The sequence below is a fragment of the Annulohypoxylon truncatum genome (assembly GCF_022578515.1).
Source record: "Annulohypoxylon truncatum strain CBS 140777 unplaced genomic scaffold F4807scaffold_11, whole genome shotgun sequence".
Classification (NCBI taxonomy): Eukaryota; Fungi; Ascomycota; class Sordariomycetes; order Xylariales; family Hypoxylaceae; genus Annulohypoxylon; species Annulohypoxylon truncatum.
In genome coordinates this window covers 299352-314964 of record NW_025953797.1, presented here as the reverse complement: position 1 = coordinate 314964, position 15613 = coordinate 299352, and the positions used below count along the sequence as shown (strand labels likewise).

Sequence of the window (15613 nt, the reverse complement as noted above, 5' to 3'; positions counted from 1 at the left end):
GTCGATACTGACAGAGAAGAACTACTGGTACAGTACTTCACTCAGCTAACTCAAGTGTTTAGGTAGCATAGATGCTAAAAAGCCATTTGATATTTACAAGACATATTTTCTCAACTCACTTGATAGAAGATAGCTACCTCATATGTATGTTACTAATACTCTTTCGTGAGAAACCCTAAGCTAATTGATAATTGAGATGACAGGGCTCTATCCTCATTTAGGAGCAGCCCTAGAAACATCCCTATGCCATATATCTAACCTAAAGCTCTCCCGACGGCACCACTGAAGATATGAAGGAGTCTTCAACCGTATTGTCCCTTGCTCGTCTGTTAGGCATATAGGTAGGTAGTGTCATGCACGTTTTCCAGTCACGCCCCAGTCTCCACCCGCCTCTCCCTCAAAGAAACGAATCACATAACAGTGGCCCTCCCCGACAACCCGCACCAAACACCTTTGCTAACACACCGGGTATATAGAATCAATAATCGAAGAGAAAGGAGAGGGCGCAACTGCATGTAGTCGTCATATTAATTATGATCGCGTCTCTTCATATCAAAAATCCCGAGGACCAGCTGGTAAACACCACCACCAGCCGTCCTGCGGTTCAAGTCGTGATCCGAGGCGATGTGTCATCCGAATAGAATTAAATAGGTACTGTAGAATTGGAGGCATTAAGCGTATCAATCGCAAGAATGCGAATCGTCGTGTCTATGTGCAAGGCGAGGACAAGAAGGCGGGCGTTAAATTGAGGACGATGGACATGGAAGTCGATCAGGTATAGACCGAAACTATACCTGAAAGGGGATTTTGACGAATCGATATCGCGCTGCGGTCGGACCGAGGGTTAGGTTGGAAGTTATAAGTCCCTAAACGCCGGTGCAATGCAAACACTAGTGTCTTCGTCAACCCATCAGATATAAATAAACAGCGTGAAGATCTCGTTATTAGGCTCAAGTTCCGTGCTGAGCACTAGACCCGGTCTCTGTAGATCCATCGCCCTCAATTGTCTTCCTCCAATGTTCGGGTAGGCAGACGCAGACCAACGGGAAAGCCTTGATCTCTCCACTAACCGGAGGTGATGTGTCTCGTAAGCGACCTGAGGTATGTGAAACTCCGCTATCCCTCTGTGCTTGTCTGCGTGCTTCCCACTCATCTGCTCTTTCGTCCAACATAACACCGGTTGCCCATCCGTCATCCCAGATACCTACCACCTTCAACATATCACCGCGTTCCAAGGCGAATTCGTCGGCTGCGCGGGGCTGGTACGCCCAAAGGACCGAGACGCGCTCGCCAGGGTGGATATCGTCCTGCGAGTAATAGTCCTTGAAGAATGGGAGTTGCTCAGATTGCTGACTGTTGACACCAGGGGGCGATGACATCCCCCCTGCACTACCGGGAGATTGAGGATCTTCACCTGCGAGCACCGAACTGCTAGACAACGAACCGTTCCTGCGGATGTTCATGGGAGGTGGTCGTAATATAGCTGCACGTGGTTCTGATCCGGGACTCTCCCCGAACGAGTCAGAAGACGAATGATCACCTCCTCCTCTCCGTCTTCCTGTGATGTACCCAGCGGCCGCACCGGCTGCTGCTGCACCCGCCGAAGCCCCGCGTCTGGAGTCTCCGTGTCTCGAGCCAGGCTCTCCCGTATGGCCTTCTAATGCCGACATACGGGCTATCCTTCCTCCGGGGAGGACTTCATACCCTTGAGGTGCTACAGGAGCCGCGGGAACCTGGTTTGTCTGTGGCCCTTTCCTAGAGGGTGATGGTTGGTTAAATATGCTTCCCTTCTGACTACCACGTCTTCTTCGTGCCAGTCTAATGCACATCAGTATGAGGAAGACTAAAAGAGCCAGACCAGCCACGGATCCAATGACAACACCAGCTATCGCACCGCCAGAAAGACCTTTGCTGCCGGATGAGCCCCCCGCAACGGGTGTTGCTGTGCTGCTGGCGGTGGCGCTCGCGGTAGGTGTACTGAAGGATATGGTTGACGTAATTGAGGGCAAGACGACGTTGGCGCACTTTGACTCGATATTGGAATTGTAGCAGCAGGTATCAGTCGAGTTAATACCGCCTGATGCGCAATATGAGCACAATCCAACGGTGCTACCGCCGTATCCACAGTTATCTGGTTCATTAGCGATGCCTTGGATACAACTGCTACTAGATAGCGAGTCCGCCGGCAAAGCACAATTAACGAAGTCAGCTCTTATCTGGTCTTGACGGCCACTGCTTGAGCTGGGACACAGGCTAGTATCGGCCGCGAGATAGGCTTCACTCTCGGCATAATGAGCGCAAGAGTCGGCACACAAGGGCCGCGAATCCTGGTCCGACAGACTACAGTCCTTGATGGAATTTTGGATAATAGCATTACAGATTACTGAGGTAGTGAAACGCGCATATAAATCAGTAGTGTTGACGAGGTCGATATTGCCGCAACCCAACAATGTTTGGTACCTAAGATACAGAATAAGCTTTAAGTTAGGGATCATATTGGCGTCAATTTACTTACTGTTTCTGAACAAAATCGGTCTGAACATATTGGCTTAACTGCTTATCGAAAGAAGCCCTGTCTGAGACGTACTGGAGAAAAGGACTAAATGGTAGGAATTATAGATTAGAATCCGAGACAGATTCTTATGACAACGCGATATCGCATTTGGAGAATGAGATGGGAAAGGGATGTGAGAACTTACAATAGCCCTATTAAATAACTACTCGTGGACACCGAGGCGGACGCAAACGCTGGACAAGTTGTTGAGCCTGTTAACGGAATGCAGTCTGCCATGGAGCCAGGAGTTGCTGCGAGGATCGACACAAGGGCTGATTTTACAGTCCACCCTAACCGGCCAGCCGTCTTTCCACCACTCCCTGATCGAGACGATTCCATCGCGACGTCGCGCTTAAAGGGTTTGGGGGACTTCGGAGTGACAGATCGATCGCCGTTCCTCCTAGAGTTCGTATGGGAAGTAGGGATCACTGGCGCCGAGAAGGCATGACGTTCGGATCCTATCATTGCTCAAACCACATGCTATTTAACTCGACTCGGTTGATGATGGTATTCGTAGTTGCTCGGTGCTAAGAAGTGGCTGAATGACTGATATGCTGGCGAGGATAGTCTGTGTTTCCGTTTCTTTCCTTCTGAGGCAGGTAAATCTTATGTGCAAGGTTGGTCGCAAGTAATAGTCGTAACCGTAACCAAAATCAAAGTGAAGAGGTATCTTGAGGGGTCAATTACTCTGTAAGAGAAATACGAGGGAATGATTATTTTCTTTCGAGTGTTATTTTTTTTTCGTGTTGAGGGATGTATGTAGGTAGGTAGTGTGCCGATGGGATCGGGTGTGTTGGTGTTTCCGGTGACGAACGAGTGTCTACAGTTGGAGAAGGTGAGACCTTGAGTGAAAGGAACCAAACCAGAAATCGTGTAGTGGGAGGATTTCAGGTTGCGCTTGACATGCCACAAGTCCACCTATCTTGCAGTCTTAGACGCACGTCGAATAGAATACGACTGTGGATGCTATCTACTACTGAATGGGTTATCGAGATGGCTGGACATTAGGCGAATTTACTGGTAGAAGGCTCCTTTGACTCTTTTGGCTTAAACGAATGGATGGTGTGAATGTCAAATAAAAAATTCGAAGAATAACACAACGAAAGCAAGAAAAGAAAACTACTAGGCCACGACGGTAAAGTCGTGAAACCGTAGATCCGGGCGAGTAGGATGAGGATCGGAGGATGGGGAGAAAAGAAGTCCAAGTTTGGGTATATGCGACTTCGACAGAACCGATGAGAGAAAGAGAGAGGATTGGGGGAGGATTGGAAGAGGAACTCGCGTAGCCAGCCCGAGACTGCCTGGCCAGGACTGCCAGATTGTGCACCGAACTACTGGGCCTTAGTTTTACTTGCTGGCAGGCATAATTCATCAACGATCAAGGAGCATCGTAACAAGCAACACCTGCCGCGTCCTGCCCTACCTTGCAGCTACGTACATACATTGATGCACCTTGTTCCTACCTAGTATCTGACGTTGTACTTTGTACTTCGTGTACCTGGGCTAACTATAGTAGTGCCACCGTTCACCCTGCCTTCTCTTGATGTAGCAGGTACACTAGCGAGCGGGAGACGTTTCCAGGTCGATAGTAGGGGAGCTCTATCCTTCTATGGGGGGCTTGGCTTAGACTTTGCCCAATGAGAAGTACCAGCAGCCTAAGGTTGTGATCCACAGTAAAAACTTACTTGCTTCCAGTCCGCAACAGGCAAGTAGAGCGGCCACGGCCTTCAAATTAGAGGTTTCCCTAACCGTGCGTGCTTTTCATCCCGATATTAGGTATATACGGCTCCCGTCAGAACTTACAACCTTTTTTTACACGTGCTTATTCTGATGTTTACTCTTCACTCCTCACTCTTCATTATTCCACTTATCCCGATGAATCTCAAATACATACATCATATGAAACAATATATCAGCACATTGTTCGAGATCCCTAAACGATCCAGTTGTACAATGCCATATACGTCTTATGAAATTTGATGCGCACAGACTAGTACTCTGTACATCATAGTCGAGCTAGGGTCCCTGTCAAGCCACGGGCTCTCAGACAAGGTCTTCGTCCAAATAGGCAAAGTCCCAGAAGCACCTTAAAATTAACTGACATGGATTTGCTTATCCAATCGTGATAGCCAAAAGACAGCCAAGAACTTTGCAGAAAAGCAAACCGTTGATTTTCCAACAGTTCATGAAAGAATCATCGATAAGCTTTTCGAAGTCGACATCTTCCCTGGCCTCATCGTGATATCGGATGGCATCTCATTACCTATCTAGGAAAACAATGGTAATTATGTATTGCCTAGTGGGATGGCTGTCACCTTCACGTTATTCGTCTGGTGTTACTCAGAGCGGAAACCTTGAATGACAAGCCAACGTGGACACCACATGTTAATGCCTTCAACGACAAACACCGACAAGTACCTATGAATCAAATAAGCTTCATTCCCCATTCCACGTCTACATACGATTTCAACCTCCAAACTCTATCGAACACAACCCTCTTGTTCGGATGATGGTTTATAGTTCATGTCTATTCAACGAATGACGATGATTTACTACCTTAAATCTTCAGTGTGTGGGATATGTACATACGAGTCACTGAAATCGAAGGAACGAAAACACTTTGCAGAATCCCAGAGCCTATCAGGGTTCATCTTCGTCGTTTCTGATTTAACTGCCGATCAGATTAGCTGAAACTTCTACTTTATTTCCCTGGGAGTCAGGGAATGAGGGTTTTTTTTTCTTTGAATTCTTCTGTCTCATATGCCGCGCTCCCGCGGTTATTGGCCAAGCACCTTTGTTATGCCCTACTGCTTCAGATTCTGATGATTTTCATACTACTTCACTTACCCGGTCCGCCATTCAAGGGATCCCGGCCAATTCCCAGCTACGTCTGAAAATAGCTTCTCTGGCCCTGTCGAGAGGCGTCGATGCGAAATGACGATGGCCTCATTTACTCGATTGAATAAGGGGCGGCCTAACGCGTCGTGTTTTCGACCCACCATTTCTCTTGGAATTTTTTTATGGTCTTTTTTTGGTTTATTTATGTTTTTATTAGTGTTTGTTTCATCATCTCAGCCCTAACAGGCCTTATTCTTACGGTTCCCACATTGATCAGAATCGACAAAAAACACGAGGCGCACGTTCGTCAACCTGCTTCTTATTATGTGTAGTATGCCCGGGCGTGTCTTCGACACGTAGGTATTTGTTCACCGCCATGGACTGAAGGACGGGCAGGCATCTCGGGCATGCTTCTTGACCTCGGAATGTTTCGAGAAAAGGGGCAGACAATATAACACAATTTAAGAAGCAAACAAAATCACATAAGCACAGGAACAGCAGATCTAATCACACAGATACTCCGAGATTGTCGTCCCTACCGTTGGGTAAGACTAGCATAGCCCCGGGCTAGAGTCGTGTTACCGGATCCTCTTATGCAAGCCATTGCCGAAGGCGTTCTGCCGCGTCAACGGCTTCACAGAATTAGATTATTAGTACTGGCTACGCAAAGCTCGCCTTCGTACCCTAACGGGTACTGCGCTTTAACTAGCCAAAGTGTAAGTAATTAGCCAAATACTTTAAAAGATAAGGAGTTTCTATATAAAATCCATGTACTCTGCTTGTCTTAGCAAGAATCCTTGTTTGTATATCTTTAAGAAAGATATATGTAAAGATACTTGGCTAATTACCTGCACTTTGGCTAGTTAAAGCGCAGTACCCGTTAGGGTACGAAGGCGAGCTTTGCGTAGCCAGTACTAATATCTGCCATACATCGGTTTCCAAATACTACCACACAGAGGTATGGCATACATATCTCTTCTCGGTCTGTAATATGTACCATCACCCCCCTGAGATTTCGCGTCCAGCCAGGATGAGTTCATCGAATAAAACTACTCGGCGTAGCGACAGGGCCAAAGGTACATCAATGCAACCGTCGGGGCGGCTACTAGCCTCGGCGGACGGCAGTGGTTAACATTATGCATATCGACGCCATGCATGAAATATATATGTAAGATCGGGGTGTTTCTCAGTCACTCCTATCAATTCGGTTCTAATTTACCTCCTATCATATCCGCCTTTTGAACTTTCCCATAATCAACGGTAACCGAGTGAACAATGTGCTCGAATGCTGGCACCTACGCCTTACTGGTATCAAATAATGCCATCGGCGCTAGGAAATGATACATGGAAGACAAAAAGATACAGTCGTGTCTCAGCTAAGGAGCAAGCATGAATGAGCCCTCCGATGGCTAATTTGCCCCGCGTTACAGATCTTACAGACTAATCCAACATTCCAGCCGAAGTTTATATCGACGTCGATTAGACATAATACATTTAAATTATTGGGTTCTATCAATGACCAGTCATGCTTTGGTAAGATTCCTATGAGCATTATCATCTGTCCTGTGACTCGGAGTATAAGCCCAGTACTTGACAAGATCTCATTTAGTCATCTACCCAAAGCTTTATCGATGTGTTTATGACATCGTAGTAAGTAAAAACATAATAGCACCTAACAACATCAATCACCATCTTGGCCTATCTACATATTCCGGAAGGAACTGTGATATTCTAGGCGATGACCTCTGCTGGTCTGTCTTGACTTTTCTTCACGGACCCTTCTCCTAGCTCGTCTCCTAGTGTATGATGCAGAATTCTTCGTATGATACTTCCTTGCCATGCTTCGATTCCAGAAACGACTAATGACCCTACTTTGTTTCTAACTGGCCTGCGAAGCAAAGACCAAATTCCAAACTATCACACCAGTGTCTCGTGGCTCTACTATAATAGATATCATATAGATGTTTCTCAAGACTTGGTAGATCTTGAAAGCCTAGTGTGGTTTAGTCTTGTCAATCGCTAAAGTGTATGTAGTTACATGAAGCATAATTGACATACGTAAATAGTTTAGAAACTTGAGATTCAAGCGCGTTAGTAGATGAGACATGCATAGAGGACTAGAAAGTACGCATAGCGAATTCTTTGGTTATTGGTTGGTTCGTTAGTAGGAGGTAGGTATGGTTTAGTACGTTTGACTCGTGCAATAAGCCTTGAGGGAGTGAAAAACATTCAAGACTCAATGCACCTTTTGATACCTACCTACTTACAAGATAAGATGAGTCATGATATAAAATGGAAATTTGAATATAGTAGCGTGGATGCCGACGTTGTAACAACTGCCGAAAGTTCCAGTATGTAAACTGATACACCACTCTTACTATCGAGATCCGTCTTTAAAACAACTCTGAACCTCCCTATGCCGTTAAATATCAAGGTAGAATACCTCAATGAAAATATGTAAAGGCTAAACTTTGAAACGTTTCTGAACCGGTAGTGGGTTTAAACTTCTTATACAACGAGCAGATGACATCCAAAACAAGTTATTGTTCTCAAAAGAACTCTCATCGAACGCGGAATCTTGTGAACCACCACTTTAAGTGAAACATGCGGTAACGTCAGCCTGGAAATTATATAACAATTCAGAGCCAAAACTGGTCTATCTCGCACCCTGTCTCACTCCCCTTTTGGGTGTAAAACTCACATAATTCATGCATATGGTATTTAAACACAGTCAGGTATGACGCCCTGAGAATATGTGATGCAAATTCTTGATGAACTCAGTATACCTTGAAGGTGACGAAGGACTTTGAATAGTTTACCAGGGCCACGCAATCACTTTTAAGCTTGAATAAATGAGTACCTATAAAACGGCGGAGTGATTTGTGATGGAGATTAACTACCTAGGTATCTGCTCCAACGGGATAGCAGGCCAATCGAATCGGCCTTGCCGATTACGAATCATTCCTGGTGTGTGTGAGTATACCATCATTGGCCAATGCTGGATCTACGAAACTCCCAAGGTTGCTGAAACCTTCCAGTCCGGGTCGTCCGGAAAGTACTGCCTGGAGGATTCACGACTCAACGGGGAATTGAAAGTTGTGGGTATTCTATCAGAGAATTTGACCGAACGCCTCCAGCTTGTATTGCCCTGTCTTACGACAAGATATGTACACCTGATTAGAGCATGGGCTCTATGATTCTTCGGGTTTGTTCGCCTTTTTCGCTGCCTCGTGCTCCTTTATTTGTTTACTCCAGCTATAGCAGGTATTAGCCTCGAATATTCCGATAGAGAAGATGCATGGTCAAACATACTACCGACTAGGGAAGAATCGTCCCTCCTCTGGCATCTTGTGTCGGACTTCGCGCTCGGCGCTTAGCTTCCATAGCGCAGCTGTTAAGGCGACGACGACGCCTGCAAAGACAGCTGTGTTCGCCTTCCAGTTGCTCGGCTGTGTGTACCAACCACCGGACGGAGACCAGACGTGCTTGGGGTAGCTAATAGAAGGTCAGGTTCATCATTCTGTCGAGGTTTAAAGGCCGGTAGGAGATTCAACTTACGAAACGCGAGGACCGCCACCCTATTAATTGTTAGTTATGTATGCTAGTAATTTTTTCAAGGCGACATACCATCTTGTCTGAATGTGTGGTGAACGAATAGTCAATTGAGGTGAATTGAAATGATGAAGAGCTTCAAAGTTGGAGTTTCAACGTCAGACGTTCAGCCACAGATCTACAGAGATACGAAGTTACATCTGGATTTGATGGTACAATGGTACAAGCAAGTAATCTATTAGCACACACTTAATTGCAGTGATGTAATTGGACCCAATAAGGGTAATGGTTAATCCGGCGGCACTTAACGATGTGGCACGTGCACGACCACCATCAATGGCCCTTGCACTTTGGCGTAGCTTCAATTCTCAGAAACTTTTTTTCGAAAGCGCAGACAGACACGAGACCCAACTGCAGCAATTGACCTAATCCCCCACAACCGCGTCGTGTCTCAACCCGCCCAGTGCGTTGGGGTGAGGTGATCTGGGTTTATCAAAAATGAAGAGAATACGGCTGGACAGATTATCGAGTCAATTGCTCTCTTCGACCCCGGCAAGACCTGCGTCCACATCCCACTCTACCAGAATATGTCCAACGGCCCGCACATCTAGATTACAAGCCCCTCTATTCTGCCCAAGCCAAAGGAGGTGGCAGTCCACAACGCCTGAGCTGTATACCGACGAAATAGACTATGTCGGATCTCCAGACCCAGACCCAGCCGAAGAAGCGCGCAACTCGCCGCTCCCATCGCCACCACCCGAACGAGCCTTATACTCGGCAAAACTTGCGGCCCTGCATGCGCGACTCTCGCTCTCCTCCAAAATCCCCCTCCAGATTCTCGCCCGCACCCTAATAGACCCCTCGGCCGACGCCCACCCGCATTACAACAATGCGAACCTCGCATTCCTGGGCGCTGCCCTGCTCCAGTACCACACTTCAGAGTTCCTTATCATGCGGTATCCGCGCCTGCCCATGGCGATCCTGTTCTCCGCCATGAAGGGCTACTCCGGCGTGCCTGCGCTGCACCAGGTCGCACGAGCGTGGGGTGTGGAGCCGTGCGCCGCGCCCGGCGAGGAAGTGGACCCGGGCGTGCTGCAATTTTCGACCGACAAGCCGACGGTCATGATGAATAAGTGGGGTTACGTGCGCGCCGAGTCGAAGGAGCTTCTGAAGTACAAGTGGCGCCGTGGTGTTAGTAGTAGAGTGGTTTACGACGACGCCTTTGGAGAGATGGTGGCCAAGGAAAAGAAGCCGAAGGAAGGCGCCGAGCAAGAGCAGGGCCAGGGCCAGGAAGAGGGGGAGGCTAAGCCTGAAGTCAGCGACAAGCGGAATACCAAAGACCTGGTCGTGCAAGACCCGACCCAGAACGCGCACGCGAACTTCGTGCGCGCCATCATCGGCGCCATCTACCGGTACTGCGGGCGCGAGACCGCCAAGATATTCGTGCAGTCGCACATCCTCTCCCGGAAACTCGATCTCGAGAACCTGTTCGAGTTCAAGCTACCGATAAGGGAGTTAGCACGACTGTGCGCTCGAGAAGACTTCGACCCCCCCGTGGCGAGGTTGCTGAGCGAGACGGGACGGCTGAGCAGGACGCCGGTCTTCGTGGTGGGAATCTATAGTGGCCGGGACAAGCTCGGTGAGGGCACCGGACCTAGTCTTGATGCCGCGAGGACGGCGGCGGCGATTAACTCACTAAAGGCGTGGTACCTGTACAGCCCCGGCGAAGTCGGTGTACCTAGCGACACTTTCGTGGAGGATGCCGCCCACTGGGAGCCGGCCTACGTCGACATTGGCGAGGTCATATCGTGATGCGTCATCATAAGGATCTATACGAGGTGCTCTACAATAGAACAGAACGTGAGAGGTTTAGAACCACGAGAATTTCTCCTCTCCTCTGCCAGAGCAAGGCGTACCAGCACGACCCATTGGATAAAATGGGAGACGGCCGAAAATGAAAGCAAGACTATTGGCATCCCTTCAAAATAAGAGATGATTGATGATTTGACGTCTTGGCTGTCGGCGGGACTGGTGTGTTATGAGGGGCGGATTCCAAGGGGCCGGATCTGCCAACGTTGTATCATTGTACCATATTCAAAGAACGTCCAAAAGGCTGGATGGCCCTATGTAGAAACATACAAGGACAGCACCACCCATAAAACCACTCTTCAGCCGAGTGTAAATATCTAAAAGTACTTGCATGATCCATGTTTGAGTGTATTGTCCCTGGTCTTTTCTAGAGTAGTCATCATGTGCCTTAACTCGTCTATCTAATTGGTAGTCTAGTGTATATATGTACATGGAGCATTGGTGAGGTATATAGTATGAGGTAGAAGCTGGCTGGGGAGGGGAATGTAGTGATGGTATTGCCAAAGGGAGTTTATCCAGAGCGGTCCATTTCCAACAATGGACCTTTAACGACCGCAATGTCAACTAAAATGGTCGCCCTCGCCTAACTTATCTGCTATACCTAACCTAACCAACCGCCTATACAACTCCTTCTTAACAGCCGCCTCATGATCTTCGCGCATTTTCTTTTTGCGCTCGTACACGGCCCTCACGCAACGGCGGACCTGGTCCTTACCTTCCTCGTAATTAGCTCGCGCGAGCGCTACCACCTTGTCGATTTGCTCGGGGGTGTATACGAAGTTCCATGTGCTCATGTAGTCGGATTCGGCCGGGTTGACGCCCTCGACTTTCGGGTTCGCCAGAAACGGCAGATATACGATCGTCATGCCGGCGTTGGGCTCCTTAAGCTGCCACGCTAGCGTGTCGTCCGTGAGCGCCTTTGCCTTTGGCGTCGAGGGCGGCTCTGACGACCTCTCCTCGATTGAGCCGACCCAGATCGTGCAGTAGCCTAGATCCGAGTCTTCAGGGTGCGATATATCATGTTTAGCCTTCGTGCTCGGCTCTGTGGTCGGCTTTGGCGGTCTGCTGCGGGCTTCAGCCGGGTCATTTCCTTGCCCTTTCTGTGCTTGATGTACTTTCGTCTCGGCGTCGGCTGTCGATTTGGCTTGTGCTGACTCTAGTTGTTGCTCGATTGTCTGTGCCGAATCTGTTGCCTTGGGCCAACCAACACCCACTGGCCACCCCTTAACGCCGCGTTGGCGCGCATAACCGTCTGCTACGGACAGCCAATTATCCGTCTTGACGTCAGCGGAGGCGTCAAATGCTACGATAATGTCAATATCTCGACCCGATCGAAATAAAGGGTAAAGAGGTAAATTGTTTGACATTCCAGCATCCATCAACTGAATATACTCATTATTATATATCGTAGTGGGTGTCGTAAATCGTAGTTTTCCTTCCATGTTATATGTAAAATTGGGGATTTTAGCCGGGTCGATAGGATGAACTTTTTCTAGGTCCGTATTGTACCCATATATCATTTCGTCGATTGCGGCGAAACCAGTGAGGCTCTTTACAAGAGGTCGAATTTCACGGTAATAATGGCTAAGGGTTGCACAGAAGGCGCTTCCGAAGAGGCCCATCATGATGGGCATACGAATCTCTGGTAAATGAAAGCCATTTCTCTCCGGAGGCACGTCTTCTCCGTCGTTGAACCGACGACCAAGTGCCCAGGTCGGAATCCCGGCATTGAACTCTTCGCAGAAAAATTCGTAGGGGGTTAACTCAAACCACTGAAACCACGCCTCATTCTTTGCAACCTCCTCCGCTCGCGCTGGGCTAGTGACGCCGGGTTTTGCTAATTCGTTGGCTATATCAGGGATCTCATGGCGGACGGCGGTATATATTGGCATTGGGTTTTCTCCGTATTTGATATATTCTCTCTGGTTGGAAAGTTTAAAATCCTTGTCATTAATACCAAGCTCGCCTTTGGGAACCAGGAGCCTTGCGGCCAATAAAATCCCGTAAACATCGACGAGTCCAAAGTCGGCTTTCGGGTCCCCTCTGAGCTTCTCGACCATACTACTGAGGAGTAATTTGTTGGTTGGCGCGGTAGTCACCGATGAAAACGCTGCTGGTGGGTATGCGAAATGAACACCTATCCTAGCTTTTAGGTGATCAACGATACCTTCAAATTGGTGGTTTGTAACTGATGAATTGTATAGAGTTTGAAGCCAGCATGAACCACTAACACCAGCCGTGTACGTGATGCAATCGAATAGTCCATCTTCCTGGGTAGCAAGGAGCGAGCCTGTGCCAGCAACCAAGGCACGTAATCCGCCACCAGAGCCACATACTGCTATAGTGGGAACATCATCAGGATGGATATCCTTCTCATCGAGGCTAAGATACCTAGCCAAAGCTGCCGTGGCGACTTTCTTCCGGCGAGCCAGGAATTCCTTCTCCTCGTCGCAGAGATCCTCTGATACGCGCACTTTAGCAGAATACTGAATTTCGGGATGAATAAAAGGGTCGTGAGCTTCCCGCCATATCTCGTTTGCAAGTGAGCCGTCCTGCGTAGAAAGCTCGCGCTGGAGTTTGCGGATTTGATTAGGAAGAGTTTTAGACCAATCAGGAAGGATCATGTCAACGAGTCGATCAGACAGCGTTGACCACTCAATATCGGTGACGTTGGAGAAACGCTCAAAACGGCTGGCAAAGGCCGACCAGGCGGTCTCCTCGGCTTGAAGTTGCTGGTCATCTTCTGTACGCTTCAGACCTTGCTTGGTCTGTCTGGCAATGCGGGATCGCCGTAGTTCATCGCCTGGATATAGCGAGTATATAAGCAAGCCGCCTAAAACACCTGAAATGGCCACAGACACGACAGTAGGGGGTCTTTTACTAGAACCTGTCTCTCCCTGCTGTTGGTTGGGCGAGGTGAAAAAGCCACGTGGGAATTGGTTTTGCTGTAAGCACGATGATCGACCAGAAATCTTAGATGCACCAGCACGGATCGGCACCAGGGTTAATCGAGATGTTCCATGGATCAATCTGCTTAACCGTCTCACATAGCAAGATGCTATTAATTGTTGAGATCTTCCGAAGCATCCCATAGCTGTAAGCTGGTACGAGCCTCGTTAGTATGATGAGATGGAATTTGCAACATACTTCGCCGTTGGTAATAAATGTCAAGATTCGAATTAGGATGTCTCAAGTGAAAGTTTATGAGAGTTAAAGCTGCATCAATGTGCTTAATTTCGACGTAAGGCTCGTTGGTACCTGCCTGTTGATATGGTACGATATCGTGACATCATTTTATCAAAACCATATTCATACCTACATATACGCGTATCTGCAAGCACATTTCGAGTTCTTATATGCACTTAGGCATATTTTACCTCAGTATTTATAGTGCCTTAGGCGATAGCCGTAAGATCCGCCATTCCACCAAATCATTTTATGCAAATAGTAGGTATTTGGTAACCTGTAGATTCGCCAAGTCCACTAATCTTGTATTACTACAGGGCGTTTTGCCCCTCAAATTCGTTATATTTGCAGCACAGTGGATGCCTTGAATAGACCTGGAGGTGGCACGAGTGCACTAAATCTCCCTCCCCATTCAAACAAACATGCCAAATACATATAGTATGAGCCACACACCGAAAATTCTGCAAGATTGCAACAAGAACTTCGTCGTAGATAATGGGTCGCAAAAGCAACAGCATGAAAGGAGAGGGAGAAATGATATCTCTACTGCTTCTTCCGACCGTGTAGCACTCCTCCTAGCCGTATCGCGATTCATTTCTGGACCACCATAATTAATCGTCCTCTCCAATAGCAGAGGCGATCTTCTCTACCGCGGTAGCAATGTCCTTCATATTAGCAGTGATGTTCCCCTATAACGCAGTTAGCTCTATGGATGAGTTAGCACAAGCATATACACCAGCTTACTATTGATGTAGCTAGTGCTTTGAGGACGTCAAGCACATCAGCTCTTTCTGAACCAACGGCGCAACCTGACTGAACAGGCTCGACTAGCCTTTTATTACTCCTGGATGCTCCAACAATTTGGCGTACCTTGTTCGAAGCAAGAATCCATTCAATCTAAGTATCATAACTCTCAAAAATGGCGTGTTCTTCAACCGCCCAGACCAAACGACGAATAGCAGAAACTGTTTCCGTGTTCATATCAAGAGGTTCGCAGCGTAGATCCTCATACTCGCAGTACTCGCATATACTTCTGCCTTCTGCACCTACTAGGTACTTAGAATAAAACACTTACAAAGGATATAAAGGACTTACCGGCACAGTAACATCGTGCACCATAATTGTCGCAGACCCGCAATGCGCATTCACGGCAAGGAGGCCAATCAACCTTGCCGTAGCTATGTGTAGGTATGTGCATCGGATTGGTTTTTAGGTGTTTCGAAGGTGGCTCTGGCCCTTTGTCCCCGTTGGAACGCTTCTTTGGATTTTTAAATTGTTTAGGCACTTCGATGTTAGCTTTAAGTATCGAGAGTGAGGGCATGGAACGCACTGATGACTTCTGATATACACTTCGCAAATTGTGGTTGTAGAAGAGAAACAAGAAGCTTAGCTAGGAGGATAGGTTTGGAGTTTTGTGATTTATAAATTGGGGGCTCAATCATGGGCTGTTAGAAGTAGTGAAGTTATCGAGGTTATGTGTCGCGATCACACGCATTTTCACTATTTAAAAGAGACGCCGACGCCGAACCTGTTAACGATAGAAGCGTCACACTTTCACGGCCAATCGAACCACATAACAACAAGCATATCTTAAGAGACTGCATAACTAAGGTA

General features: G+C 47.7%; 4 protein-coding genes across 4 annotated transcripts; 1 reads left to right on the top strand and 3 right to left on the bottom strand.

Moving 5' to 3' along the window:
• Nucleotides 1-950: 950 nt before the first annotated feature.
• F4807DRAFT_459128 (uncharacterized protein) lies at nt 951-3019 on the bottom strand (the record flags this gene model as incomplete). The annotated part of the gene is made up of 3 exons (XM_048001309.1): nt 951-2460; nt 2516-2599; nt 2700-3019. 3 exons carry the CDS (start codon nt 3017-3019, stop codon nt 951-953), a joined length of 1914 nt encoding a protein of 637 aa, XP_047855421.1.
• A 5564-nt stretch (nt 3020-8583) lies between these two features.
• Nucleotides 8584-9022, bottom strand: F4807DRAFT_459127 (uncharacterized protein; the record flags this gene model as incomplete). The annotated part of the gene is made up of 4 exons (XM_048001308.1): nt 8584-8647; nt 8705-8877; nt 8951-8970; nt 9016-9022. 4 exons carry the CDS (start codon nt 9020-9022, stop codon nt 8584-8586), a joined length of 264 nt encoding a protein of 87 aa, XP_047855420.1.
• Nucleotides 9023-9332: 310 nt separating this feature from the next.
• Nucleotides 9333-11148, top strand: F4807DRAFT_420784 (54S ribosomal protein L3). The gene has a single exon (XM_047997524.1). The coding sequence runs from the start codon at nt 9443-9445 to the stop codon at nt 10754-10756; it is 1314 nt and encodes a 437-aa protein (XP_047855419.1). The 5' UTR covers nt 9333-9442; the 3' UTR covers nt 10757-11148.
• On the bottom strand, nt 11144-14093 carry F4807DRAFT_420783 (FabD/lysophospholipase-like protein). Its single transcript, XM_047997523.1, has one exon. It carries the CDS (start codon nt 13903-13905, stop codon nt 11374-11376), a length of 2532 nt encoding a protein of 843 aa, XP_047855418.1. The 5' UTR covers nt 13906-14093; the 3' UTR covers nt 11144-11373.
• Between the last annotated feature and the right edge of the window lie 1520 nt (nt 14094-15613).

What these genes read in the sequence shown, in the direction of transcription:
- F4807DRAFT_420784 (XM_047997524.1), top strand. Translation starts at nt 9,443, where the DNA reads ATGAAGAGAATACGGCTGGACAGATTATCGAGTCAATTGCTCTCTTCG.
- F4807DRAFT_420783 (XM_047997523.1), bottom strand. Translation starts at nt 13,905, where the DNA reads ATGGGATGCTTCGGAAGATCTCAACAATTAATAGCATCTTGCTATGTG.